The following is a 27,742-nucleotide window of genomic DNA, read 5'->3' on the forward strand; positions in this document are numbered from 1 at the left end:
GCGCCCCCCCTTTAGAGCTATTCCGGCCGGTGGTTGGGTGCAAAACGGAATGGCTCCGAAGGGGGACGCTTGCACGCCTCGGTGAGGCTCCCTGCAAAACTTAGTGCCTCCCCCCTCTAGCTACGCCACCGGCTGTGCTGGCCTGTTGCAGGCAGCCGAAGCAACCAGGGGGATTCCTGAGCGCTGCACAATTCCGAGTTCCTCCTCGTGGCTTAAAAAAGGATATTTCAAAGCCAATCACGCCCCCCTCCCCCCCCCCAAAAAGGTCTAGACTTGCCAAAGCCTCTCTCAGGGCCTCACCCACACACCAGGACACGTAAAAAAGATCCTGGCTGTGTCCGAAACCTGTGAAGCACGCATACAGTGCAGCAGAGGAATAAACACCCCCTTGCTGTGCTGGGAACCGCCCCCCCAAAAGGGTTATTGCATTGGCCGGGAATCGAACCCGGGCCTCCCGCGTGGCAGGCGAGAATTCTACCACTGAACCACCAATGCAGCTGTCCCACACATCTGCCTGCTATCTATCTCTGTTTCCAAGAGCAGCACTCTGCACCAGCTCAGAAGCCCTCTTTTCCTGCTGCGCACTCTTGCTTGCCACTTGGAGTGCTGCCCAGGAGGAGCTCCCTGCTGCAGATGTCCAGCCTTGGCCACACGCACCCCCCCCCCCATTTGGAACAAGCGCGGCTGGATCGTGGCAGGGTCTCCCCCCTGCTGCCTGCCCAGCCTGGGAAAGTCCTCCACACGCCCAGGTGCCAACCGCCTGCTGTGCCTTGCCTGCCCTTTGTTCCGCCTGGTGGGGGAGAGCCGTGACACCTCTGAGCCACACGAGCCTTCACACCCTGCCTGCTGACCAGGCAGCAGCATCTGTCCTGAGCAGGGATAGTGGCGTAGCTGGGGGGGAAACAACCATTTTGCAGGGAGCCTCACCTCAGCATGCAAGCGACCCCTCCCCTTTGAAGCCATTCCAGGCCATGGGAGGCCATTCTGTTTTGCACCCGACCCCCGAATGGTTCTGAAGGTGGGGCGCTTGCAGGCCACGGTAAGGCTCCCTACAAAGTCCTTTGCCCCCTCTAGCTACGCCACTAGCCACGCTAATGCCCTCTTCTAGCTACATGTTTGCCTCCTTTTTGCACCCACCGCCCAGAATGTCTTTGAAGGGGGGCTGCTTGCATGCCGTGGTGAGGCTCTCTGAAAAACTTAGTGCTTTGCCCTCCTCCCCTAGCTACACCACTGAGCAGGGACCCAGAAGACCCTGCATGGCAGACCACCACCCCCATCCTACTAGCCCAATCCTAGGCATGAGTAATCAGAAGTAAGGCCCATTGTGCTCAGTGGGGCTTAATCTCAGGGAAAGTGCACAGGACTGCAGCCCAATAGACCAGAGGCAGCAGGCACTCTCCTGTTTGCAGGCTAGAGACTCATAGAAGCCTCCTGTGCTGCAACTCATTCCATCCAGTCAGGCTGTCATGCTGCTGCTATGCAGCATCTCAAGGGGAAAATCCAGATGTTGTGCAGAGCATTGGTGGTTCAGTGGTAGAATTCTCGCCTGCCACGCGGGAGGCCCGGGTTCGATTCCCGGCCAATGCAACAAGTGTGATTTTTGTTGGAACTGCAAACAATAAGAGATTCCTGTCTCTTCTATTGATCCTTTTCAATGGACACATCTCTTGTGTTTTGCTGGTGCTGTTTTTTTTCAAAGCCATTTCTGCCCAATGTTGCATATAAGCACAAGGGATCGAATGTGTACACCTGTGGGCTACATAACATGATAAGAATAACTATTTAAGTAGGGAATATTTTCCACAAGGAGGTTCCAGTACTAAACATAAGAACATAAGAACTTAAGAAGAACCCTGCTGGATCAGGCCAAATGCCCATCTATCTAGTTCCGTTTCCTGGATCTTACAGTGGCCCACCAAATGCCCCAGGGAGCACACCAGATAACAAGAGACCTCATCCTGGTGCATCTGGCCTTCTGACATAACCCATTTCTAAAATCAGATAATGGATTTTTCCACCAGAAACTTGTCCAAACTCCTTTTAAAGGCGTCCGGGCCAGTCGCCATCACCACATCCTGTGGCAAAGAGTTCCACAGACCAACCACACGCTGAGTAAAGAAATATTTTCTTTTGTCTGTCCTAACCCGCCCAACACTCAATTTTAGTGGATGTCCCCTGGTTCTGGTGTTATGTGAGAGTGTAAAGAGCATCTCCCTATCCACTCTGTCCATCCCCTGCATAATTTTGTATGTCTCAATCATGTCCCCCCTCAGGCGTCTCTTTTCTAGGCTGAAGAGGCCCAAACGCCTCATAAGGAAGGTGCCACAGCCCCGTAATCATCTTAGTCGATCTCTTTTGCACCTTTTCCATTTCCACTATGTCTTTTTTGAGATGCGACAACCAGAACTGGACACAATACTCCAGGTGTGGCCTTACCTTCGATTTGTACAACGGCATTATAATATTAGCCATCTTATTCTCAATACCTTTTCTAATGATCCCAAGTATGGAATTAGCCTTCTCCACTGTCCTCAAGCACCCTAAGATCCCTCTCCTGATCTGACACAGGCAGCTCAGAACCCAAACGACTCATGGCCCAATCCTAACCAACTTTTCAGCCCTGGTGTATCCACAATGCAACCCTATGGTAAGGGAACCCATGTTCCCATACCTTAAGAAGGCCCTAGTTACTGCCCCTCCACCACAGAATACAGTGCAAACCCCACTGGCGCAAGTGCACCAGTACTGGAAAGTTGGATAGGATTCAGCCCTGAGGCTGTAATCCTATACACACTTTCCTGGCTGTAAGTCTGAATGAGCACAAGGAGATTTACTTCTGAGTAGACATGCCTAGGATTGTACTGTCAAAAGTTTCTGCTAGAGCCTGGGAGGTGCCAGTAGATGTGAGAATGGCAGTACAAGCCTATGCATGTCTACTCAGAAATAAGTCCCACTGTTTCCAATGGTGCTTACTCCTAGGAATTTGTGTGTACAGCAGTGGTTCTCACACACTTAGCACCAGGGCCCACTTTTTAGAATATGTCAGGACCCACCGGAAGTGATGTCATGACCGGAGGTGACATCATCAAGCAGGAAAATTTTTAGCAATCCTAGGCTGCAATCCTACCCACACTTACCCAGGAGTAAGTCCCATTGACCATCATTGTTAAAAGAATATACATAGTAGCCTGTTAAAAGCACAGGTCTGTAACATTTCCCCAAATGCAGTCACATACCATGGGAGCATCCAAGTGAACACTGAATCTGGGACCCTGCCCCAGTGCATCCTGGGACCTTTTCGCTCCTTTTCAAGACAACGTCCAGTAGTTGCAACCAGTGGCAGTAGCAAGAGGGGGTGCAAAGCACCTCGTTTTGCAGTGAGCCTCACCGAGGCATGCAAGCAACCCCCTCCCCTTGGAGCCATTCCAGGCGGGGGGGGGTAAGCAAAACGGAGGCATACATCTGGCTCTGAAGGGGGGCGCTTGCACAGCGTGGTGAGGCTCCCTGCAAAACTTAGTGCTTTGCACCCCCTCTAGCTATGCCACCGGCTGCAGCGGCGGAGTTATTGCTTGCCTCCTGGCAGCGAGTGGAGCGCCAGCCTGGCCAGGTGGCCCGTCCAGCACTGCCCCCCTTCGCCTGCGCTCCCGTCGGAGGACTTGGGGGGGGGGGCGCGTTCGTAGTTCTTAGGCACAAACGGGCCTGTTGCCCGCGTGGCGAAGCAAAGGGGGCGCGTCGCGATCTGAGCTCCTCCCGCTGAAAAAACCGCAGCGGGGAGTCCCAGCGTTCTTCAGGCCGTTGAACGGCCGCCGCTGCTAGAACGGGAGGCTGGGATCCTTGCTTCCCTGAGCCCGCTTGGCCCCAGCAGCCTGAGACCCCCTTCTCCCCCCATTCTGGCTGCGGACCCCCCCCATATGATGAGTGCATGATTGGTGAAAGGAGAGGCAGCTGTACAAGGGGCGGGGGGGATTTAGTGTGGACCTGGGAGGTGATCTTGGGGGGGGGCTCCATCCTGCCAGATGCCTTCGCTGTCCAGGGCCATCGTCACCATTTCGGATTCGTCCCTCTGTGTGGCATCAATCACGATCAGGGCCGCGCAGGCGGCTGCACGGAGCCGAACGGGACGGTCCCTGCCCCGCGGGCCTCCCAGTTGAAACTTCAACACAGGGAAGACGACAGAAGGCGTCCCGGGATAAGGGGGGGGGGTGAGGTTTTCTGCCTCACGTGCTCAGGCTGGGTTATGGGGGTGCACTGAAGGGGCACGCTGACCAATCTTGTTGCCCCCCCCCAAAAAAAAAAGTATGGGTCACAACTTGGCAACGTGGCGGCCCGGATGCAGCCAGCCGAAGGCCAGGAGAGCCCAGCTCTGGCCCATGTGTCCCGTTGGTCCCTGGAACCAGCAGCCCCCCAGACCCAGACACGGGGGGGGGGGGACACAGGCACGCGAAGCAGCGCAGACTCCGCGGAAGGCAGAAGGAGGCGCGCAGATGCGCCGCGCAGGAGGCTCCGGCCGCGCCCAGGGGACTGGGGCGAGGAGGGGGCGGGCCGGCCAGCCTCCCCGGCAGCGTTTCCCGGCGGCATCTGGGAGCTGGGCGGGCAGTGGCGCAGCCGGAGGGGGAGCGAAGCACGAGGTTCGCAGGAGCCTCCCCTCGGCGGGCAAGGGGCCCCTCCCTCCGGGGGAGCAAAACGCAGGCGGAGGAAATGGCTCCGAAGGGGAGGGGTCCCTTGCCCGCCGTGGGGAGGCTCAGCACCGGGCCCTCAGGATCGGGCTCCAGGAGCGTACGCCTCAGATTGCACCCCCACCCGGAATGGCTCCGAAGGGAAGGGCCCCAGAGAGACCCTTTCCGTGCCAAACTCAGTGCTTTGCACCCTCCCTCGCTACGCCACTGCCAGCGAAGCAGAGGCCCTGCAGGATGAGGGGTGCAGCGGGGCATGGCTAATGAAAGCGCGGAGGGCGGCAGCCCGTGCCCCCCGAGGGTGGGCTCCCCCCTCCGTTTCTAAGGCCTGGAACAAAGCCGCAGCAAGCCTGCCCTGTGCTCAAGGGCTTAATGTGGAAGAGAGGGGCAGCCCCTCTCCAGGGGTCTCCGTGGGGGTGGGAACACAGGCTCCTCTGCGACTCGCCACCCTTGGCTGGGCACAGCATCGGAGGCCTTTGTTGCTGGGCGGAAGCGGGGGCTGAGTGGGAGGGGGGGGGTTCCGTGGCATGCCTCCCCCAGGCCTGCAGCCCTTCTCTGCCTGACCAAAGGGCCATCAAGGCTCCTTCTCACTGTGACTCGCCCAGGTGCCCCTGGGAAACTCACAGGCAGAGGCGTAGCTGGAGGGGGTGCAGAGCACAAAGTTTTGCAGGGAGCCTCAGTGTGCAAACACCCCCCCCCCATGCCTCTGTTTTGCACCCACCGCCTGGAATGGCTCCAAAGTGGGGGGCCTCTTGCATTCTGTGGTGAGGTTCCCTGCAGAACTTAATGCTTTGCACCCCTCCAGCTGCATGCCACCACTCACAGGCAGGGCATGAAGGCAGCAGGCCTCCCTTGCAGTTTGCCCCCCCCCCTTTGGCAACTGATATGCAGTTAGACTGCTTCTGAACATGGAGGTTTCATTTAATTAATAACAGCTGATAGCACCTCTGAGCTGCTTTGTATTGGCAACCTTCAGTCTCGAAAGACTAAGGTATCGCGCTCTGAAAGGTGGTTCTGGCACAGCGTCTAGTGTGGCTGAAAAGGCCAATCCGGGAGTGACAATCCCTTCCACACCGGGAGCAAGTGCAGTCTGTCCCTGGTCTGTCTCCCTGGCTATGGGCCTTCCTTCTTTGCCTCTTAGCCTCAGACTGTTGGCAAAGTGTCTCTTCAAACTGGGAAAGGCCATGCTGCACAGCCTGCCTCCAAGCGGGCCGCTCAGAGGCCAGGGTTTCCCACTTGTTGAGGTCCATCCCTAAGGCCTTCAGATCCCTCTTGCAGATGTCCTTGTATCGCAGCAGTGGTCTACCTGTAGGGCGCTTTCCTTGCACGAGTTCTCCATAGAGGAGATCCTTTGGGATCCGGCCATCATCCATTCTCACGACATGACCAAGCCAACGCAGGCGTCTCTGTTTCAGCAGTGAATACATGCTAGGGATTCCAGCACGTTCCAGGACTGTGTTGTTTGGAACTTTGTCCTGCCAGGTGATGCCGAGGATGCGTCGGAGGCAGCGCATGTGGAAAGCGCTCAGTTTCCTCTCCTGTTGTGAGCGAAGAGTCCATGACTCGCTGCAGTACAGAAGTGTACTCAGGACGCAAGCTCTGTAGACCTGGATCTTGGTATGTTCCGTCAGCTTCTTGTTGGACCAGACTCTCTTTGTGAGTCTGGAAAACGTGGTAGCTGCTTTACCGATGCGCTTGTTTAGCTCGGTATCGAGAGAATGAGTGTCGGAGATCGTTGAGCCAAGGTACACAAAGTCATGGACAACCTCCAGTTCATGCTCAGAGATTGTAATGCAGGGAGGTGAGTCCACATCCTGAACCATGACCTGTGTTTTCTTCAGGCTGATTGTCAGTCCAAAATCTTGGCAGGCCTTGCTAAAACGATCCATGAGCTGCTGGAGATCTTTGGCAGAGTGGGTAGTGACAGCTGCATCGTCGGCAAAGAGGAAGTCACGCAGACATTTCAGCTGGACTTTGGATTTTGCTCTCAGTCTGGAGAGGTTGAAGAGGTTTCCGTCTGATCTGGTCCGGAGATAGATGCCTTCTGTTGCAGTTCCAAAGGCCTGCTTCAGCAGGACAGCGAAGAAAATCCCAAACAAGGTTGGTGCAAGAACACAGCCCTGCTTCACTCTGCTTCGGATGTCAAAAGGTGCTGCTGCTTTAATGGGATAGATAAGCAGGCGGGAAAATGTGCTCACCCTGTCCCAGGGCATGTCTCCTGCAAAAGTCAGTGGGATGACAGCACTCCAGGCAATGTTCAAAGCCACACTCTGCCCTTGACACTTGTGTTCTTTTTTAGGTCCTGCCAAATGAAGAATAAAGTTCTCCTGGGTGTATACAGAGTGCCCTTCACTCCAAGTAGCCTTAAACAACAACCAGACTCCTGACATGTTGGATTGGAGGGGGGGTAAGAGTTTCCAAGATGGGGTTTCCAGACAGGCCTAAGTCCTGGTGTGGGCAACTTTTAGTTTAGAAATCCGGTCTGTCTTCTAAGTCAATACTTTGCACCCTTAATATGTTAAATGGTAATGCCATGAATTTAAAAATACTGTCCATGCAAATTATGAATAGATGTTGGCTTAACCTTTAGCATGGTAATTCAGACATGTTAAGTTTAGTATAATTAATGATCTTGTTTATGTTTTGTATATCCACTTACATTCAAAGGGAATTAAATCATGTAGATCTGGAAGTTTTGGACAGGAAGAACTTGGCACAAAGGCTTTGTTCTGAGGGAGTTGCTGCCCTTTTATCGCTTCAGATGGCAAAGACTTTCCTTTGCAGAGAAATCTCCATGATGCAGGGAGTCTGTGCTCTAAAGTGGTATAGCCCAAACACTGAGCAGTCCCTTGTGTGAAAACCTTGCCTAAGAGTGAAGCAGAAAAAGGCTGTGCTGAGAAAAGGTACCTGGGTTGCTGTGATGGCCGAGTGGTTAAGGCGTTGGACTCGAAATCCAATAGGGTTTCCCTGCGCAGGTTCGAATCCTGCTCACAGCGCCAAGTTCTGCCTTTTCTTCATAACCCTGACTTTCTGCCTCTGGGTGACATACCACAGCTTTTATGATGCTTTCAAAGCAATGGATGTTTGTCAGCTTTACATTAACTGATTCATGTAATCACCTTCAGAAATCTCCGCTGTTCCCTTCCTACTGTATTCCCAAGGTAGAAACAGTATTGTCAACATGGTGCCTGACCTTGATTTAATTTGGGGGAAGTGGCCTCTTCCATCAGAAACAATGGTTTAAGGTAAAAAATAAAATATTTTTTAAAAAGCAAAACCAAATCAAACCAGCCCTTCTCCTTTCTTTAATGGAAAGCTAGCAGTACTCTCAGAGGTACACACATAGGCACCCCACAATACATGGGTGGCAATAAAAAAATGCATTCATTTAGCTGTGAAAAGGCCAAATTCCATACTAGGGATTATTAGGGAAGGAACTGTGGAGATATAATTGCCAGGATGGTCATGCCCTGGTTTGTATCAATGTCATGGATGCATTTGCGGGCTTTTGACAAATTTGAAAATTTGTGGAATTTTAGTGTTCCACTAAAATTGAGTGTTGGGTGGGTTAGGACAGACAAAAGAAAATATTTCTTTACTCAGCATGTGGTCGGTCTGTGGAACTCCTTGCCACAGGATGTGGTGATGGCGTCTAGCCTAGACGCCTTTAAAAGGGGATTGGACAAGTTTCTGGAGGAAAAATCCATTATGGGGTACAAGCCATGATGTGTAAGCGCAACCTCCTGATTTTAGAAATGGGTTATGTCAGAATGCCAGATGCAAGGGAGGGCACCAGGATGAGGTCCCTTGTTATCAGGTGTGCTCCCTGGGGCATTTGGTGGGCCGCTGTGAGATACAGGAAGCTGGACTAGATGGGCCTATGGCCTGATCCAGTGGGGCTGTTCTTATGTTCTTGACAACATTTCAGTTTGTCTTAAAAAACAATAACTACATTGGGGGATGGATGGCACGATATTGGCTTATAGTGTTTTGCCCAGTCTCTGCAGAGTATTGTGTGTGTATGCAGAAGTCTGGAGAGGGTGAATTGACCGCCTTTTTCTGATCCACCTCCTGGGCCTGAGTGTTGCATGACAAGCAGAAATTCAGATGAAAAGGCTCCCCCCCCCCCAGTGCCACAATTCCATCCCAAAGAAAGCTGCATCTGTTGAATGGGTGCCTCCAAAACATCAGTAAGACATTGCTTTGATGGGCAAAATGTTTTCTGCCTGCCTCTGGAGCCCTGGGTTGCTTTGAAATTCACAAAGGAAAGACAAAAGGAGCTCCTGCCTGGTTCCCACCCACCCTCCAGGCACCCAAGTCGCGTGGACAGCAGAAGGTGCAGAGGGAGGAGGGCCCTTAATTTGTAAACACACTGCAAGGTGATAAAAGGCGGGATCAAAGACTTCTTTTGCAATTCCACCATAAAGATGATGGAGGGAGAGGAGGAGGAGGAGGAAAGGAGCATTTTTCCCAAGGGAAAAAGGCACACCACCCCTCCCTGTGAGCAGCTGGGGTTACTAGCCAGGAGGTGGGGGGAGGAGGCAACCTGCTCTCGTGGCCCAATTTGCAGCTCCCCAATTATCTCAGATCCCCTGTTGTGCTTTACAAATTTCAGTTTCTAAGTTGTTACATGAGAAGTAACAACTTCTCAGGGCTCAGCAGGGCTCATTCCCAGCATCCTCTGTTTCAAATTCCAGACATGGAGAGTGTGGGTGTCCAAGACTGTATCAGAGTGGTTGGCAACCTTCAGTCTCAAAAGACTATGGTATAAGCCTACAGTACCCGGTAATCCCAGGTGGTCTCCCATCCAAGTACTAACCAGGCCTGACCCTCTTAGCTTCTGAGATCAGGCATGTGCAGGGTAACACTTGCAAGTACTAACCAGGCCTGACCCTGCTTAGCTTCTGAGATCAGGCATGTGCAGGGTAACACTTGCTGCAGTGTGTCAGAGTGATACAGAACATAAGAAGCGAGCCTTTTCACAAGTCTCATGTATCTAGGGTTGGTTGGGAAGGCCCAGTTCTTAAGTTTAAAAAATTGGGGGGGCTGGGGGCTGGGACCAAGGCCCACCTGTCAAGCATGTCCTGGAGGCATCATTTCAGATGTGTGTATTGGTAGTAACACCTGAGATCTATCTGATACAGAGTTTGTAGTGCTGGAAATCTGAGTTTGAATTCTTAGCAACTTTCCTTGCAGGGTGGGGGACTTTGGGCCTCTCTCCCTTTTCTGCTGTTGGGCTCCCAAACCACTGCACAGGGTTGTTGCAAGGTTAAAATGGGGTTGGAAACGCCGTGTCAGTCATCCTCAGCTTTTTGGAAGGAAGTTAGGCTAAAAATGAAATGAAATTTTTTTTAAAAAAAATAGATATTTGGTTTTGAAGGCAAAGGCTCTCTGCTTGTGGTCAGAACCACAGAACCACTCTTATTTTTTTAATGTTATTTTTATTTAAAATAAAAATGCAAATAACATCTAAATTGATACAGTAGAGCACTATTCAATCTTTATTTTGTTTCCCAGAAACAGTGGTGTAGCTAGAGGGGGTGCAAAGCACTATGTTTTGCAGGTAGCCTCTCCGCAGTGTGTAAGTGACTCATCTCCTTTGGAGCCACTCTGGGTGGTGGGTGCAAAATGGAGGCACTGCCCGGAATGGCTGCGAAGGGGGGGTGCGCTTGCACGCCACGGTGAGGCTCACTGCAGAACTTAGTGCTTTGCAACCCCTCTAGCTATACCACTGCCTAGAACCAAAATAATAATGGAGGCTGATTGCTTTGCCAGCAGTCCTTTTATATTCTTAGAGGATTCCCAGGTGAGAAGAGATGTCAGCCCCCAGAGACCCTTTCCCCTCGGAAACTGGGGTACTCCTTCTCGCACAGGATGCCTTCTTTCCATTCTCCTGCTCTTCCCTACCAGACACACAGGGTGCTTTGAATCACATTTGGAGGCCAGTGTTTCTTAGGGGGTCAAGGCTGGATGATCAGGGAGGGAGGATTAAGCCCCCTCATTGAACAGAAAGGAGGGAGATGCTTTGAAAACAGGATTAGGGCATTTAGAGGGGCAAATCCCTTTAGCTGGATTGTTCCTTTAGTGGCTCTCTCGGATGTTGCACTTTTGGGGGGGGGAGATTATCCGATTAGTGCTAAATTAAATAGTCCATTCCTGTGCCTCCTTTATTCTCAACATATTCAACAAAAGGAAGCCAACAACAGTCCAAATTTACTTCTAGGGGCCAATGGAGGGTGAGGGGATAGGAAGACAGACCAGAACCTGTGGCAGCAGTCCTGTTGTACACACTCACAGGTGGATGTAAAAGATGGGAATGTATGATTTCAACAAGTTATGATCCCGACTCAGTAATATAGAGGGTTGCCAACTTTTTGTATTGATCCTTCTGTGCACAGCCTAATACACACTGAGCAGGTGAAGCTTTTCCTGGTATGAAAATGAAGTGGTAGAAAGATGCACCTGCTGAATTTCTACTCTGCTGGAGCACAGGAAAAAGATGGCAAGAAAAAAAAGATGGCAAGTCTGGTTAATAAGAACAGCCCCACTGGATTAGGCCACAGGCCCATCTAGTCCAGCTTCCTGTATCTCACAGCGGCCCACCGAATGCCCCAGGGAGCACACCAGATAACAAGAGACCTCATCCTGGTGCCCTTCCTTGCATCTGGCATTCTGACATAACCCATAATGTCTGTAACAACCAGATAACGGTACATCTTAGTGTCCTGGCTGACTTGAAAAGCCTGCCCTGCACTCTACTGTTTAAATTAGGGGTGTCCAAACTTTTTGGCAGGAGGGCTACATCATCTCTCTGACACAGTATTGGGTGTAGGAAAAAAGAATTAATTTACATTTAAAGTTTGAATAATTTACATAAATTTACTTAAATGAATATATTAGAGATGGAACTTATCAAGATAGCTCAAGGCCTATAAAATACCTTGTGCAAAGCAAGGCTGGCCTTTCCTTTGCTGCCACTGTTGCTTCACATACATGAAGCAGCAAGCACCAGAGGGACCCCTCAGCCTGCAGCTCATGCAAGAAGTCAAGCAGTTGGCCCTCACATTGAGAGTAGTCACGTCGGGCCAGCGCGGGCGGGCTCCAGCAAGTCTTCTGGAGGGCCAGAGGCTCATTGGAGACTGGGGGCTCCCTGTGGGCCGAATTGGGGGTTCTTGAGGGCCACAAATGGCCCCTGGGCCAGGGTTTGGGCACCCCTAGTTTAAATGACTGACCGGTGTTGCTTCACCTCTTCTGCCTTTCTTGACGGACCAGTTCCACTACTAAGCTGAGAGCAGCTTCCCATATTTTCCAACATGGGTTGGAGACCAGCATCTGGAGTTAATTTGAGCTTGGAATTAGCCCCTGATCTGTTTTCCAGTCCCAGGGCCAACTCAGCCTGAGAAACTGAAGGGATAAAGGAAATGAGTTTGCCTTTAAGCATGTGCTGAGTTCCTTTCTGTTACCATTGGTAGCCATTGCCAATTCTGGCATCTACCTGAGGTTAGGAAGATGGAGTCAAAGTTCAGAGAGCTGCACTGAGCTCCAACTTCCATCTCTATTTAAAACGTTGGGATACAGCAGAGGGACTGGAAATCAGGGCTGCAAACTTCTGCATGAAAACAGCTGCACCTTTTCCATGCAGAGGAAAGCTTTACCTGTTAATTTCTATCTGTCCATCTGGGCCCTGCGAGATATTAAAATTCCCTCTTGGATTTTACGGAACTCGCTAAATTGGGATTGTGGGGAGCTGCCGATGTTCCACTCTCAAAAGGCGAGGGGTTGGGGCCCCAGCCAGTCACTGCTGCAAGGAAAGATTCCTGGGTGACCTTGGGCCAGTCACTTTCTCTCAGCCTCACCTACCTCACAGGGTTGTTGTGAGGACAAGAAAGAGGGAAGGAGCAGCTGTGTAAACCGCCCTGAGCTCTTTGGAGGAAGGGCGGTATAAAAATGTGAAAAATAAATAAATGAATGAATGAATGAATGAATGAATGAATGAATGAATGAAGATACCAACACCAGGACAGCCCTGCTGAATCAGGCTAAAGGTGGCTCATCTAACCCAGCATCTAGAGTGGGGGGCTGCAGAATGAATGCAGGCGGTGACCTAGGGCTGCAGGTTATTGTGGGTGGAAGCCACCATCTTCCTTCCTACCAGCTGCCTCATGTTGCCTATTGCTGCCACTTGGCAATCGCATGAAGAGTTGCCGAGTGTTCTCCTGGTTGCACTGTGCTGTATTTGAAGAGGAAGAGGGGCCTGAGAGGAAGTGTGAAGGAGGAGAGTGGGGAGCTGTAGCATCTACCAGGAGACACTCTAGCCAGCCACACTACTTCTCCACACTTCCTTTTCTGCTCCACTCTCCTTCTCTTCAGTACAGAGGTGAAGGAGTGCTTGTAGCAGCTCTGAGAAGTAGTGACTGGCAGGCAAGGCAGTGACAGGAGGTGACATTTGTCCTGCGCGCAGGAGGTCAGGCAGCAGGTGCAACCTGTGGCTTGCCCTTCAGAAACTGGCATTCAGAAGTGTGCTTTTGCACAGGGTGCCTTGTGCCCAGCATAGTTGTGGGCAGATCTTCCTCCTCTCCGAATGCATCAGATCTCCCTTTAGAGTGGTCTGGGCTGGTGGTTGTTGCTGCATTGCAAGAAGAGGCCTGCTGTGTCATTGCAAAGGTCCACCTGGTTCGGTATCCTACTTCCCACAGTGGCCCACTCAGATGCCTCTGGGAGACCTGCAACAGGGTGCAAAGCCAAAAGCCCTTCTCTGCCTGTCTGCCCCCTGCAGCAACCAGGAGGGATGCTAGACTGCCTCTGAACATGGAGGCTTTGTCCTCCTCCATCACAAAGTTACCTAACCACCTCTTAGGCCATCTGCTCTGGTGGCCGTCACCACCTCTTGCTGTAGCTAAGGCTGAAGCTTAGTTCTGTTTGGCAACATCATGTGGCTCATAATTATTTTGTACAGATTTGTCCCACCTAGTGGAATAGCCGGAGGGGGCACAAATGACTACGCTTTGCAGAGAGCCTCACTGCAGCATGCAAGCACCCCCCCCTTCTGAGTCATTCCAGGAGGGGGAGCAAAATGGAGACATATGCCTGACTCTGACGGGGAGGGGCCCCTTACATGCTTCAGTGAGGCTCCTTGCAAAACTTAGTGCTTTGTACCCCCTCCGGCTATGCCACTGATCCCAAGCTTCCTAGAGGACGTTCTCAGTAGCTACATAGTCTTTCGCCTTACAAGGACCCGGGGGGGGGTAGGTTAGTGGGGGGGGGGGGAAGAGGCCTAGTAGAGGCATTTGGTGAACTTTGTGGCTGCGCTGGAATTTGAACTCAGGTCTTTCCAGTTTAAGGGCCCAGTACTTTACGGTCTATGGTGCCTCTGGATTGGAAATTTGCCAGCATGTCAGTATTTTAAATGAACTATGACCCTTTGCTTTTAAAGCTGCACAATAGAAATTAAGGGCCTGATCCTATCCCACTTTCCAGTATTGATGCTGCTGTGGCAATGGGACATGCGCTGCATCCCACAGTGGGAGGGCAGTAATGGAAGCCTCCTCCATTACTCAAAGTAAGGAACATTTGTTCCCATATGTTGGGGCAGCATTGTGGCTGCATTGGCGCTGGAAAGTTGGATAGGATTGGACCCTAAGGGCCCAATCCTATCCAATTTTCCAGTGCAGGTGCTGCTGTGCCTATGGGGTATGCACTGCTTCCTGTGTTGGGGGTGCAGTCACAGAGGCCTCCTTAAGGTATGGGAACATTTGTTCCCTTACCCTGGGGCTGCATTGCACCCTGCATTTCCAGGGTGCTGGAAAGTTGGATAGGATTGGAGCCTATGTCAGTGAAGTTTCTCTCGCTGCTGCACCTTCACATCCAGAAAAGTCTCACCTGTTGATTTCTGTCTGCTGTGTTGCTATTGAAGGTACAGAACCTCTGCCTGGGGGAAAGGCAGCAGCACTGCTTCTGTCCCCTAATTCCAGAGGTGTGTATGCGGAAACTGCATATATAGTGGAGAGCAGAATGTGCTCTGTATGGGATTCAGGGCACCAGTTGTTGTATCTCATGTTTCAAGTCTTGAATCCTGCATTTTGAAACTGGCAGCGTGGTGGGGGCTAGTTAAGCTTGGCCTGGCACTGACAAGCTTTGGACAGAAGGCACCAAATTGTTCTGAGAGGGATGGAGGGTTGTAGCGTTAATTGAAGGACGTTCCTCCAGTGTGGACAGAATTCTGCAATGAGGTTTTTTCCCCCGTTGTTGGATAGATGGGGTAGTAGGGGTTATTTGGGCTGTGGGGCACCTCCCCCCCCCGTGATGCTTTCATAGGAGCATGATCAGCCATGCTCATGGGCAGTGGTGTAGCTAGAAGGAGTGCAAAGCGCTAAGTTTCCAGGGAGCCTCACCAGGGCGTGCAAGCAGCCTCTCCCCCTCTCCTTTGGAGCCAGGTGCATGCCTCCGTTTTGCACCCACTGCCTGGAATGGCTTTGTACCCGCTCTAGCTGTGCGAGTCCACCTAGTCTAGCATCCTGCTTCCAGCCAGCCAGGAAGTGGCCAGCCAGGAAGCCCAGAATCAGCGTAGGCCAGCAACAGCCCTCCCTGGCTGCGTACCTCCACCCCTCCAGAATGCAGAGTTAAAGGCTTGCTACCTGTGCACGTGGTTTTGCCTGACAGATTGGTTTGCACATATACCTGATGCTGGGTGTAGGTCAGGTAGTGTGACCCAGGCCAATCTCCTGGGTCTTTTGCTTGGGCTGATGTCAGGGAAGCATCGGGTCCTGCAGCCTTTAGGAAAAAAGACAGACTTTGGTTCTGCAGTGCACCCCCCCTCCCCCCGCTGCCTGGCTTAGGAGAAGCCTTGCCTTTTGGGGAACACTCCATGGTCAGTTGCACCTTGCTTGGTCAGCAGGTTTAAATCTACAGGCAAGACCACATCCTAGGAGCCTCCTGACTTTGAAGCAAACAGAGCCATTATTGAACACAAAGGGGTGCCTTCTACCTGGACTGCCTGTACCAGCTTCACTACAAACTCGGTCATGGTGGCACAGGCCTCTTGAACAATGCAGGGTGTTGAACAAGAGGCACCATTTCCAGCCAGGGAGGGACCCCAAACGCTGATGTTTAGGACTTTGTGGTGCGAGCCATTGTCTGTGCACATTTGCTTTGCATTACCTCTTTGACCCCCTTCCCATTTATTGCAATATTATCCCCGTCCTCTTTGCTGACGATGCAGCTGTCACTACCCACTCTGCCAAAGATCTCCAGCAGCTCATGGATCGTTTTAGCAAGGCCTGCCAAGATTTTGGACTGACAATCAGCCTGAAGAAAACACAGGTCATGGTTCAGGATGTGGACTCACCTCCCTGCATTACAATCTCTGAGCATGAACTGGAGGTTGTCCATGACTTTGTGTACCTTGGCTCAACGATCTCTGACACTCTTTCTCTCGATACCGAACTAAACAAACGCATCGGTAAAGCAGCTACCATGTTTTCCAGACTCACAAAGAGAGTCTGGTCCAACAAGAAGCTGAGGGAACATACCAAGATCCAGGTCTACAGAGCTTGCGTCCTGAGTACACTTCTGTACTGCAGCGAGTCATGGACTCTTCGCTCACAACAGGAGAGGAAACAGAATGCTTTCGACAAAGTTCCAAACAACACAGTCCTGGAACGTGCTGGAATCCCTAGCATGTATGCACTGCTGAAACAGAGACGCCTGCGCTGGCTCGGTCATGTCGTGAGAATGGATGATGGCCGGATCCCAAAGAATCTCCTCTATGGAGAACTCGTGCAAGGAAAGCGCCCTACAGGTAGACCACAGCTGTGATACAAGGACATCTGCAAGAGGGATCTGAAGGCCTTAGGAGTGGACCTCAACAAGTGGGAAACCCTGGCCTCTGAGCGGCCCGCTTGGAGGCAGGCTGTGCAGCATGGCCTTTCCCAGTTTGAAGAGACACTTGGCCGACAGTCTGAGGCTAAGAGGCAAAGAAGGAAGGCCCATAGCCAGGAAGACAGACCAGGGACAGACTGCACTTGCTCCCGTTGTGGAAGGGATTGTCACTCCCGAATTGGCCTTTTCAGCCATACTAGATGCTGTTCCAAAACCACCTTTCAGAGCGCGATACCATAGTCTCTCGAGACTGAAGGTTGCCAACATACATCCCCACCATCAAAACCTTGTATTTTTGCACCTACACCTTTGCCATTCCCCTGGACTGTGCCCGAGCCATTGTACTTGATCCCTGCACATGCCTTAGATTTCCTCTGTGAGCACATGGTATCCGTGTTTTAGAGTGCACCCAATGACAGTGGAAGTTTCATTCTTGGCCACCATGGCTAATAGGAAGAGCCCTGCTGGCTGAGACCCAGAAGGTCCACCTCTTGGTTCCAGAGGAGGCCACTGGGTGCTTCTAGGTGGCTCAGGATAGCCCTCACTTGCTCTTTGCCCCCCTTGCAACTGAGACTCAGTGGTGAACTCTCCCTGAACACAGGGGTTCTGTCATGTCATGACACCTCATTACAGCTGTTGATAGATCCACACTGTATTCATCAGCTCATCCTTTTCTTAAAGCCCTCTAAGCTCATCATCGCACCCTGTGACACTGAAATCTATAGGTAAAGGATGCTCTGTGTGAAATGGGACCTCCTGAGGTCTCTGCTACTGCCCATCTGTTTCGCTAGGTGACTCTGAATTCCAGCATGATGTGGGAGGGTGAAAAATCTCTCTCTTTTCCCACACTAGCCATAATTTTGTAAAATGCCATCATGCCCCCGCCTCCAAATTCACGAGTTGAGCTGGCGCCTTAAATCTTTTTCACTGGTGGGAAAATTCTCATCTTTCTCTAAAAATATTTTTAGGGTGTTTTGAACTCCTGGTCCTTCCTCTTGATTTGGGTGGGGGCGTGTTAGTCAGTTCTGACACCTCTGCTTTTATGGTACTGAGAATCACCACCGGCCGTAGGTTCCCACAAGCTGGTCACCATCCTGCTCTCTTAGGGCCGCAATAAAGAGTTGTAAAATGCTTGATGCTCCTTGGTGAGGCCTCTGTGTTTCCCCTGGATGCTGGAGCAATTGCACTGGTGGAAGGGGGCACATGGCATGCAATGGTTCTCCAAAGCAAAATTCATTTGAATGGTCTTTGACAAAATTCAGATACATTGTGATTTATGATTATGATAATGATTACATACTGTTAATGTGGCAGCGTGCTTTGCAGAGTAGGAATCAGAATATGATTCCTGCAGCAGCAAACCTACAATCTAATTCAGCATCAGGGATAAGGATAAATGAGGGGAGAAATAGGCATGGATTTCAACCTCATGGACTTGGGATTAGTTCAGAAAAAGGGTGTGTATGGATGTATGTTTCTCATTTGAATTATGTCTCTTCCCCAATATTTCAAGGTATGGATGCTGTTTGCTTCAGAGTGCGATCCAATGCAGGTACAACTCAGAAATAACCCTCATTGAATTCAGTTGAACTTACTCTCAGGAAAGTGTGTATAGGATTGTGCACCCTTAGGGCACAATCCTAACCAGGACTGCTCAGAAGTAAGTTCTATTTTGTTCAATATGGCTTACCCTCAGGAAAGTGTGGTTAGGATTGCAGACTTAGAGGGTTTTGGGGGCAGGGGGAAGTGCTCCAAGATGTAAAAACTGATTTTGTCATGATGATATTTAGCATTGCCTTTAAAATGTATTGACAAAGCTTTTGTTGTTGTTGGCAACCTTCAGTCTTGAAAGACTATGGTATCTGAAAGGTGGTTCTGGAACAGCATCTAGTGTGGCTGAAAAGGCCAATTCAGGAGTGACAATCCCTTCCACACTGGGAGCAAGTGCAGTCTGTCCCTGGTCTGTCTCCCTGGCTATGGGCCTTCCTTCTTTGCCTCTTTGCCTCAGACTGTTGGCCGTGTCTCTTCAAACTGGGACAGGCCATGCTGCACAGCCTGCCTCCAAGCGGGCCGCTCAGAGGCCAGGGTTTCTCACCTGTTGAGGTCCACTCCTAAGGCCTTCAGATCCCTCTTGCAGATGTCCTTGTATCGCAGCTGTGGTCTACCTGTAGGGTGCTTTCCTTGCACGAGTTCTCCATAGAGGAGATCCTTTGGAATCCGGCCATCATCCATTCTCACGACATGACCGATCCAAGCTTAACAATTAAAAAATATATATATCCTTCAAAATCGATTTTTCCCCTAAAGCAAAATCTGAGAGCCTTCAACATGAAAACCCCAAAATGCTGAGCTCAAGATTCCATTTGCACCTTTCTAGTGCCTCCCTTTGTACTTTGAAGGATTGGTTTCAACTCCCAGCTAAGCCCTGGGCCTTGAGCCTCTCCCTCCCACGACCAAAAGGCCTGTCCATACCAACCTCCTGCTTCCTGAAAACTCATGAGATGAAGGCAATGAGCCTTCTTGCTCTCCAGCAACTGGTCTGTCTGGAGGTTCCATGTAGCACCTCGGCCAGTGGATATGGAGAGACCAGTCCCAGTTCACCCTCTTCAAAGCTGCCTGTGTTACAAGCCATCACTGTGGCAGGGTGTACATTACCTGGGTGACTAGCAGGATGCTGCATTCAGTCAGAGGTCTGTCTCGCCCGGCATCCTGCTTCCCAGAGTGGCCAACTGGGTTCCTCATCTACTGTCACACACAGAAGACTGTGAGTGTCCTGCAGGGTCAGGGTTTGGTGCCATAAGGGGTGCCAGTAGTTTGTAACACATTGCCTGTGGGGGGGGGGGTGCGCTGTGGCCCTCTCCAGCATTGCATTGATGCTTGCCACCTCCTTCACCAGGCTAGGGGCAAATCCAGCACGTGAGCAGAGTGTGCATGATCACTGCTAGGGACTTGTGCCTGCCCACTGGCCAAAACTTTAGCCCAGTTGCAGGACCCCAGCTTAACAATTCATTAGCTCTTCATTAGCTAATCTAGAATAAGAGTTGTTCCCTGCTCACCCCTGCCATCATGGCAAGGCTCTTGAGTCTTTCAAAGACTGCACATCAGGCAGAAATTCAGCAGGCAAAGCTTTCCCTTGCTGGGAAAGGCCGCACTTGCTGAATTTACTGCCTGACATGTAGCCATAAAATATATAAGAGTCTTGGTAGGTAAAAAATAAGAAGAAAGTGGCAATTGTCTATTAAGGAAGCTGATCAAACCCCTGATGCCATTGGAGCCTGAGAGCAGGGGTCCATCACCTGAGCTGGGAGGCAGCTGAGGTCCTGACCTGGGCTTAAGTGCCCTCCCACCCGCTGTGTGATGCTGGAGGGGAGGATGAGTAAAATATGCAAAAGCGTGGGAGCTTTGATGGGGTCATTGTTACCCAAATGGGAATAAGGGAAGCCTCCAGAAATTAGATACTATAGTATATCTGCATAATCCTCTCAGTAACTGAGGCCTGAAAATGTCATTGTAAGTGAAAGCAGTTTCCCCTGGAGGTTAGCTAAATTAAAAGCAGGGGAGCTGGCATGGCTTCAGTGATCTATTCTAAACTCCCCCACACTGTTTGGGCACCTGTTAACATTATCCAGGCGGGCTGAAACCAAGATCCCTGCAAAACATCTTTTGCCTCCAGAAAATAACATCATTTTCTCCCCTCACTCTAATTTCTATCATTCTTTGATAATTTCATTTCTCACTTAGGATTGTCATCTGACCAACTGATCCCCAAGAAGTCACCTGCAGAAAATCTTTTCTGGCAAAACTTTTCCTGGTATGGAGGTTGGCAATTCATCTACTCACAGGGAGCCTCACCAGAGTGTGCAAGCGGCCCATCGCCCTCCCCTTTGGAGTCTTCCCTTTGGGAGCGCCCCGTCTAGCTATGCCATTGCATATATGTTTGTATGACATTAACAACCTGTCCTGTCCATCTCAGTCTGGCTCTTGCTGCATCTTGGTTGTGTGGTCTTAAAGGATTTAAATAAAAATCCTTGCATATATTCAGATTTTGATTCCTTCTGTACTGCCATACCTACAAAATGTCAGCACTTCAGTTCCATTAAAGTTTCCATATCTTTGGGTGGTTTTGTAGCTTCAACAGTGAAGACTTTCTGTTTCAGGAGGAGCTCAAGGCTTCTTTCCAGCCCATGGCTGGTGGATGTGATGTTGGCAGGACTGTAGTGTTTTCCTAACTTTAAAAGTAAGACAAACCAGTACATAGATTTAACTAAGGTGGACAAGGAAGGCAGCCTATAGAGGAAACTGCCACCTTCCCTTTTGTCATGGGGTCTCGGCTACAAGTGTGTCGGACACACTCCGTCCCCCAAGACAGCAAAAGGAGATCAAAGGAAGGGGGAGGGAGGTGTGACATTTTCTTTGTGGAGGTTGTATGGGGGATAGGGATGGAAGAAGAAATGGGAGGGGAGAGGGTATAAAAGGGCCCTGTTGCCTTTGAAGAAAGGGGAGAAATTGTGTCTGTAGACGAGAGCCAGCCAGCCAGCGAGACACCAGCTGCTTGTCCGTCCGTCCGTCCCTCCATCTTCTTGGGTCCACCAGTTATGAAGATGACAAGCCAGAAGTGGGAAAGCAAAGACGACAAGAAGGTAACAGTTGCAACTGGGCAGCCTGTCTGGTGGTGGCTCTCGAGGATTCTGCTCTCAACTCCACCTGTGGAGAGGCCTGTTGTCCTCCAGAAGCTGGAGCTCAGAGCAGAATCAGCCCTGGTAGGTGTGGAGTGTCGGTTTTCTGTTTCAAAAGCTCTCCATTCTCTTTCCTCCTCCTTCCATCCACACCTCCTGCCTGTTCTTTCCTGCCTTCCAACTCTCTCTTTCTGCAGCTGCTGAAGCCCTTGATGGAGAAGCGGCGGAGGGACAGAATGAACCAAAGCCTGGACCGCCTCCGGGTCTTGCTCTTGGAAGCCACCCAGGACGAGGTAAGAGAGCCGCCCCACCTCTCTTAACACCCCCCCCATTTCCAGAGCCCAAAACATTCCTTCCCCCCAAAGCAAATCATACAAAGAATATTTTATTTTCATTCCTCCTTCCTGCCCCCTTTACTCTCCCCCTCTTCTTTTGTCTTGTTTTTGTCTCTGCAGAGACTTAAAAATCCCAAAGTTGAAAAGGCAGAAATTTTACAAAAAACAGTTCAGTTTTTGAAGACACAGCCTCTATCAGGTATCACATTTTTTGAATTCTTTCTTTCTTTCTTTCTTTCTTTCTTTCTTTCTTTCTTTCTTTCTTTCTTTCTTTCTTTCTTTCTTTCTTTCTTTCTTTCTTTCTTTCTTTCTTTCTTTCTTTCTTCCTTCCTTCTTTCCTTCTTTCTTTCTTTCCGCAGAGGAGACATGTTTAGGGTAGGAATAGTTTTCTCTGGGTTATATAAGAAGAGCCCTGCTGGATCAGGCCAAAGGTCCCGCCTTTGGTCCTGCTGGACCAAAGGTCCTGCTGGATCAGGCCAAAGGTTCAGCTTCTTGCATCCCACAGTGGTCCACCAGATGCCTCTGGGAGAACAGAAAACAATAAGATACCTGTATCCTGTTGCCAGTCCCTTGCACCTGGCGTTCAGAGGGAGCTGCCTCTAAAATCCAGAGGTTGCATATACTCATCTTGACTTGTAACATGTGATGGACTTTTACTCCATAAAACTGTTGAATCTCCTTTTAAAGGCATCTAGGCTACCTGCCACCCCCACATCCAGTGGCAAGGACTTGCTCAGACAATGCGCTGGGTAAAGAAATATTTTCTTTCATCTGTCCTGCCACTCAATTTTAGTGGGTGTCCCCGGCTTCTGGTGCAAATGAGAAAACTATCCACTCTATCCATCCCCTGCATAATTTTGTATATCTCAATCATGTCTCCCCTCAGACTCGATCAGCATCCTTGCATGTGAATATACCTGTGGTTTTCAAACTCTCCGTGTTAAAGTATTAAAGTTAAAGAATCCCCTGTGTGTTTGCCTTGGAATCCCTGGGTGCACTGACAGTGGCGTAGCTGGAGGGGGTGCAAAACCTCTGTGTATGCCTCTGTTTTGCACCCACTGCCTGGAGTGGCTCCAAAGGGGGGGGTTGCTTACACACCACAGTGAGGCTCCCTGCAAAACATAGTGCTTTGCATGCCCCTAGCTACACCACTGTTGCATCCGATTTGGCCGTCCACCTCAAGAGGCACAACCAGGGAGTATTAAAAGCAAACAGGGAGATAGATGAAAGACAAATGATCCTGAACCCAGGCTTGGGTTGTGAGAAAGAGGCTTGTATGCACACAGAACACAGCATTCCAGCCTATTCACTCTTCCTTTTATTTCCAGGAAGGAACCCTTTCAAGAAAGGTAGTTTTCTTCAAACTTTTAATGTTTAGATCCCATTAGAATGGATTCGTCAAAAAGAATTGCCAGTTCTTGGCAGGGCTGCTGTGCCTTTCCCTCTGGCTGGCCTGGCAAACATCATTTCCAGGGAATTGGGCTCCCCCCCCCACATGAAGGTGCAGTAATGGGTGAGAAAGGCTGTCACACAGCACTGCTAAAAGGCAAAGGAGCCCTATCAGGAAGGGAAGGCATCAGGCCAAGGAGGTAGACATGTGCCCAATGGTGTAGCTAGAGAAGGTTTTGCAGGGTGCCTCACCATGGCACCATGCAAGTGGCCACTGCCCCTCTGAACCATTCCTGGCATATACCTCTAGTGGCCCTGAATGGCTCCATAGGGGAGGGGCAGTTTGCAGGCCATGGTGAGGCACCCTGCAAAACTTAGCACTTTGCATTCCCTCTAGCTACGCCACTGCATGTGCCCCCCTCCCTGTAGCATCACCACAAACAAGGGCTTAGCTGTGTCTTCTTTGCTTTCCCTTTGCAACCCCAATCCTTCCAAACCAACCCCCTCCCCTCACCCTAGCTGCTTTAGCTTTCTCTGTACCCTACCTCAAATGTTTTGTGTTGTAGGGTAAGTGCCTTTAGAACTGGTGAGTGTGTTTCTGGAGGGGTGGTGGTGGTATTCCTTTTTAGTTTTAACATCTGCTCAATTTTTCAAGAGCCCTGGAAACAGATGGATTAGATAAGAGCAGAGTGGCTCAAAAGAACAGAGGACTTTTGATTTGGCATCAAGTAAACACGAACAGGTTTTGTCTGTGGCTTCTTCTTGGGCCATGTTAAGGGATATCCTAATTCAGAGCACAATCCTATGAATGCCTACTCTGAATTAAGTCCCATTTTGTTCGATGGGGCTTACTTCCAGCCCCTGGGGGCTGGGGGATAAGAATAGGCCCTCAGTTTGGCTGTACTTGTCTTAAGAGGCAACTAAACAGCCACTAAACAGGTAGATGGTACTCGATAGCCTGGGAAGGCAGCTCATCTGAGAGAAGGAAAACTCTGATCCCAAACCTCCACTGCTGTGGAGGATGTGTGGCTACATCCAGTTATGGAAAAGGATTCAGGAGTCAACCTCGAGGCAAAATCCAGAGCTGGAGTCCCTGAGGCAGTTCATGGCTGAACACAGTCATGTTCTGGCAACTCCTGCGACGCCGCTGGAACCAACCGTATTGGCTTCTGCCTTTCTGTTGAACCATTTCAGCGACGTGGAGAGGGGGGATTTGCTGCATGGGTAACAGTCTATCCTCCATACCTACTTTACCCAGGCTTCACGCACTGGAGAGGACACTCTGTTCCAGAACCACTATTCAGAGCTCGATACCATAGTCTTCGAGACTGAAGGATGCCAACAATCACTTCCAGTGAAGTGTCCCTGGATTGCAGCCCTCTCTGGCTGGGTGTGTATAGGTAGCAAGAGCAGGGCTTTTTACCTGCTTGTTTTGCAAGTGCCAGCAGAGATGGCTGCTATGTGTAGGAATGGCTGGCTTGCCACACAGTTGATCCCGCAGTGAGAGAGCAGCTTCTCCAGGTGTTATGGCCTGCTAAGCTCTCCTCTGTCCTGAACCCTCCTTGACTAGCACTTCAGCCATCTCCACTTCTGGAGGAGTCAGGCAAGGCTGGGCAATGCTACAGAGGAACCAGGGCATCAGAGTAACATATCACCTGCAAATGTTGAAGGACAAGGAAGTGCCCAGGCTAGAATGAGCATCAGGGATGATGTAGGGGCAGGTGACCTGGGCAGTGGCATAGCTAGAGGGGATGCAAAGCACTAAGTTTTGCAGGTGCCTGAATATGCCATGCAAGTGACTCTTCCCCATCCCCTTCAGAGCAATTTTGGGCAGTGGGAGCAAAATGGAGGCATTTGCGTCTTCTCTGGCATTTGCCTCCGTTTTGCTCTCACTACCTGGAATAGCTCTGGGGGAGAAGGAGCCGCTTGCGTAGCACATTCAGGTGCCTGCAAAACGAAGTGCTTTTCACCCCCTCTAGTTATGCCACTGACACTAGGCATTTCTGTTTTTCTTACAATTAAGTATAAAACACTTCCCACAAGATTATAGGAAACAAATTTCCTCTATAGAGGAAACAAATTTTTAGAGGCTAGAGGAAACAAATGTTTGCTTCTATGTGGCATGAATAAATACAGTTTTATGGAGCCAGATGTGCAAATTCATTGTCTTGTATGACAAATCCTGATTCCAGTTTGTGCATCAAAGGCTGCAATCCTAACCACACTTTCCTGAGTGAAACAAAATAGGACTTACTTCTGAGTAGACCTGGTTAGGCTTGTGCCCAAAGTCACAAAAGGGGCTACAACTGCAGTGAAAAACAGAATGTGCAAAAGCTGACAGAGGGGGCTCCTCATCTGTGACACCATGGGGTCTATGTAAAGCCCTTGAAACTCTTTGTGGGGAAGTACAGGAGACTTTCCAACAGTTAACTGAGGTGAAGGGGAAAAAAAACAACCACAGAGAGTCAGTTAAATTTTCTCATACAAGTTGTGAGCCAGACTATCTGAACAGCTGGGGTTGCCAATATTTTTGCCAAGCAGGGCCTCTGAATGTTTTTAATAGTTGCATGACAATCACACACATCTAACACTGGAACCCTTTTTTGAGGGGAGAGCATGGAGATATAATGAAGGGGAAAAAGAGGTTTCATTTGCTAATTGTTTTCCCTTTCTTGTGAGGGTAGTAGAATAGCCAACTTTTTAAACTAACTCTGGTCCTGTGCCTTTAGCAAAAGCTGATCCTGTGGGAATAAGCCGGTGATGAGGTTTCTCTCCATACAGTGTCCTTTCCTGCAGATGATGCTTATGCTTCTGTGATTTGCACATGAACAGGCCAGGCTGTCTGTTTTTATACATGGTGTCAGGTGTAAAGTGAGATCCTTCTTCCAGGAAAATGACTGTGAAGTAACACATCACTTGCTGAACAGCTGTAATTAATTCCCAATTTAGGGGTCTGTAGGTGAATTTTGGACTGTCTTTAGGAGAAACAGACACTCATAGTGGATGGAGCTAGGGCAGTGTCTGGTGTGTCATGAGAGAGATCTGAGGTAAGAGAAGTTCCCTCGCACCTTTCCTAGAAAGCATAGGAAGAGAGTAGGTCATCTGAGAGCAGTGGTGTAGCTAGAGGGGGTGCAAGCACTAAGTTTTGCAGGGAGCCTCACCAAAGCATGCAAGCAGCCCTCCTTCAGAGTCATTCAGGCTCTGAAACCCCTGGGCTGGGGAAGCAAAAGAGAGGCAGAACTGAATGGCTCTGAAGGGGGGGGGGCTGCTTGCATGCCTTGATGAGGCTCCCTGCTAAACTTTAGTGCTTTGCATCCCCTCTAGCTAAGCCACTGTGTGAGGGGCTCTCATGTTCAGTGCTTGCCCTGCACTGGGGTCACATCTGCTATGGAAAAATACAGCCCATTTTTAAAATTTAATTTCTAACTATCATGGCAGTGACAAAGGGTCTTGGGAACTGTTGTTTTTTGAAGCAACAGAGCCTCCCCACCTCAAAATTCCCAAGGCCAGGTCTAGAACTACACTTTCCAGGGTACCCTGGGCAGGGGAGCAAGGACAACTCTGTGGTGTAGTGCTTGGGGGGGGGGGAAGAATCAGAAGGAGTAGAGTGGCTAACTTTTGTCTTTTTCCCCCTGGCAGGGCTCCTGGGCCTTTGACAGCAGTGTGAGGAAGCAGAAATTGGGCAGGAGAATGTTCTTTCGCTTCTGATGTAGAGATGCAGGGAAGGCCCCATCTGAATTTCTGCTTCTTGCGCAGCTGTGAGAGGCACACATGCCCTGCCAAGAAAGAGAGTTGGCCACTCTGTTAGGAGGAAGAGGTAAAAATGGTGCACAGGTCCTACCAGGTATGTGAGGGGCACAAGCACAAGTCCACTGCCGCCTGGGGCAGCCTGGCCCATCCACGCAGCTAGGGACCGACTTGCGTTCCCCTTGCTAACTCTAAACAGTTGTCTCTCCTTTTTTTGTCATGCTTGCTGAATACACCACAGAGACCAAGCACAAAGAGGATGCCCTCTGGCAGAGGTACCACAGCGGCTACAGGGAGTGCCTCACCCAAGCGACCCACTTCCTCCGAGCCAGCCCGGGCATTTGCACGGGCAAAAAGGCCTATCTGATGGAACACATATGCCACTGCATGGAGAAGATCACCGCCAGCCCCCGGGGAGAGCTGCATCGCCCCCCTCCTCCTCCTGCAATGGAGCTACAGCAGCGATACAGCCCCGATGTGTTTGCCGGGTGCAGCCCACCCCTAGGCGGTGCCGCTTATGTCCTGCACCCACCGCCCAACACCAACACTTACCCCACCAGGCAAGGACTGCAAGCCCGGGTAAACGGCCCGGCCCAGCAAGATGCCTGCAGCAGGTCGCAACAGAGCAAACTCTCAGATACACGGAATTCCACGGCGCAGTCTCCCCAGGCGCTGAATGTATGGAGACCCTGGCCTTGAAAATCCCCTCCCTCTTAATTTCTTTGTAAATGTATATTAAAGTCTCTATATATTGCATAGTCTGGGTTTTATGTTGCCAAGATACATGTTCTCTTCTGGGGGTGATGGGGGACTCTTTCCCCCTGAACTGATTGGCAAAAGACTAATTTTTAATTAAAGAAAAAAAGCTTTACAGTGAGGCCCAGTCAAGTGAATGGCTTTATGTTTGGAGCTGGGCCTTGAGATTCTTGGGGGTGAGAGGAGGCCTGAATGCTGCATCCTGTGTCAGTGTCATGTTTTCTTCCTTGGTTGGAGCAGGCTGTTTGTCAATGTTGATGTTTCCCCTCCCTTCCATGTGCGTGAGGCC

General features: G+C 50.4%; 1 protein-coding gene and 3 non-coding genes across 4 annotated transcripts; 3 read left to right on the forward strand and 1 right to left on the reverse strand.

Moving 5' to 3' along the window:
* Positions 1 to 424: 424 nt before the first annotated feature.
* Positions 425 to 495, reverse strand: TRNAG-GCC (transfer RNA glycine (anticodon GCC)). Its single transcript has one exon. It is a non-coding gene; the product is annotated as a tRNA-Gly (tRNA).
* Positions 496 to 1,516: 1,021 nt separating this feature from the next.
* Positions 1,517 to 1,587, forward strand: TRNAG-GCC (transfer RNA glycine (anticodon GCC)). The gene has a single exon. It is a non-coding gene; the product is annotated as a tRNA-Gly (tRNA).
* A 6,000-nt stretch (positions 1,588 to 7,587) lies between these two features.
* Positions 7,588 to 7,669, forward strand: TRNAS-CGA (transfer RNA serine (anticodon CGA)). The gene has a single exon. It is a non-coding gene; the product is annotated as a tRNA-Ser (tRNA).
* A 13,476-nt stretch (positions 7,670 to 21,145) lies between these two features.
* On the forward strand, positions 21,146 to 27,396 carry LOC136651056 (transcription factor HES-7.1-A-like). The gene is made up of 4 exons (XM_066627125.1): positions 21,146 to 21,190; positions 21,424 to 21,519; positions 21,682 to 21,760; positions 26,939 to 27,396. The coding sequence occupies exons 1-4, from the start codon at positions 21,146 to 21,148 to the stop codon at positions 27,394 to 27,396; spliced, it is 678 nt and encodes a 225-aa protein (XP_066483222.1).
* The last annotated feature ends 346 nt before the right edge of the window (positions 27,397 to 27,742 follow it).

This window comes from Tiliqua scincoides, chromosome 5 (genome assembly GCF_035046505.1).
Source record: "Tiliqua scincoides isolate rTilSci1 chromosome 5, rTilSci1.hap2, whole genome shotgun sequence".
Lineage (NCBI taxonomy): Eukaryota > Metazoa > Chordata > Lepidosauria > Squamata > Scincidae > Tiliqua > Tiliqua scincoides.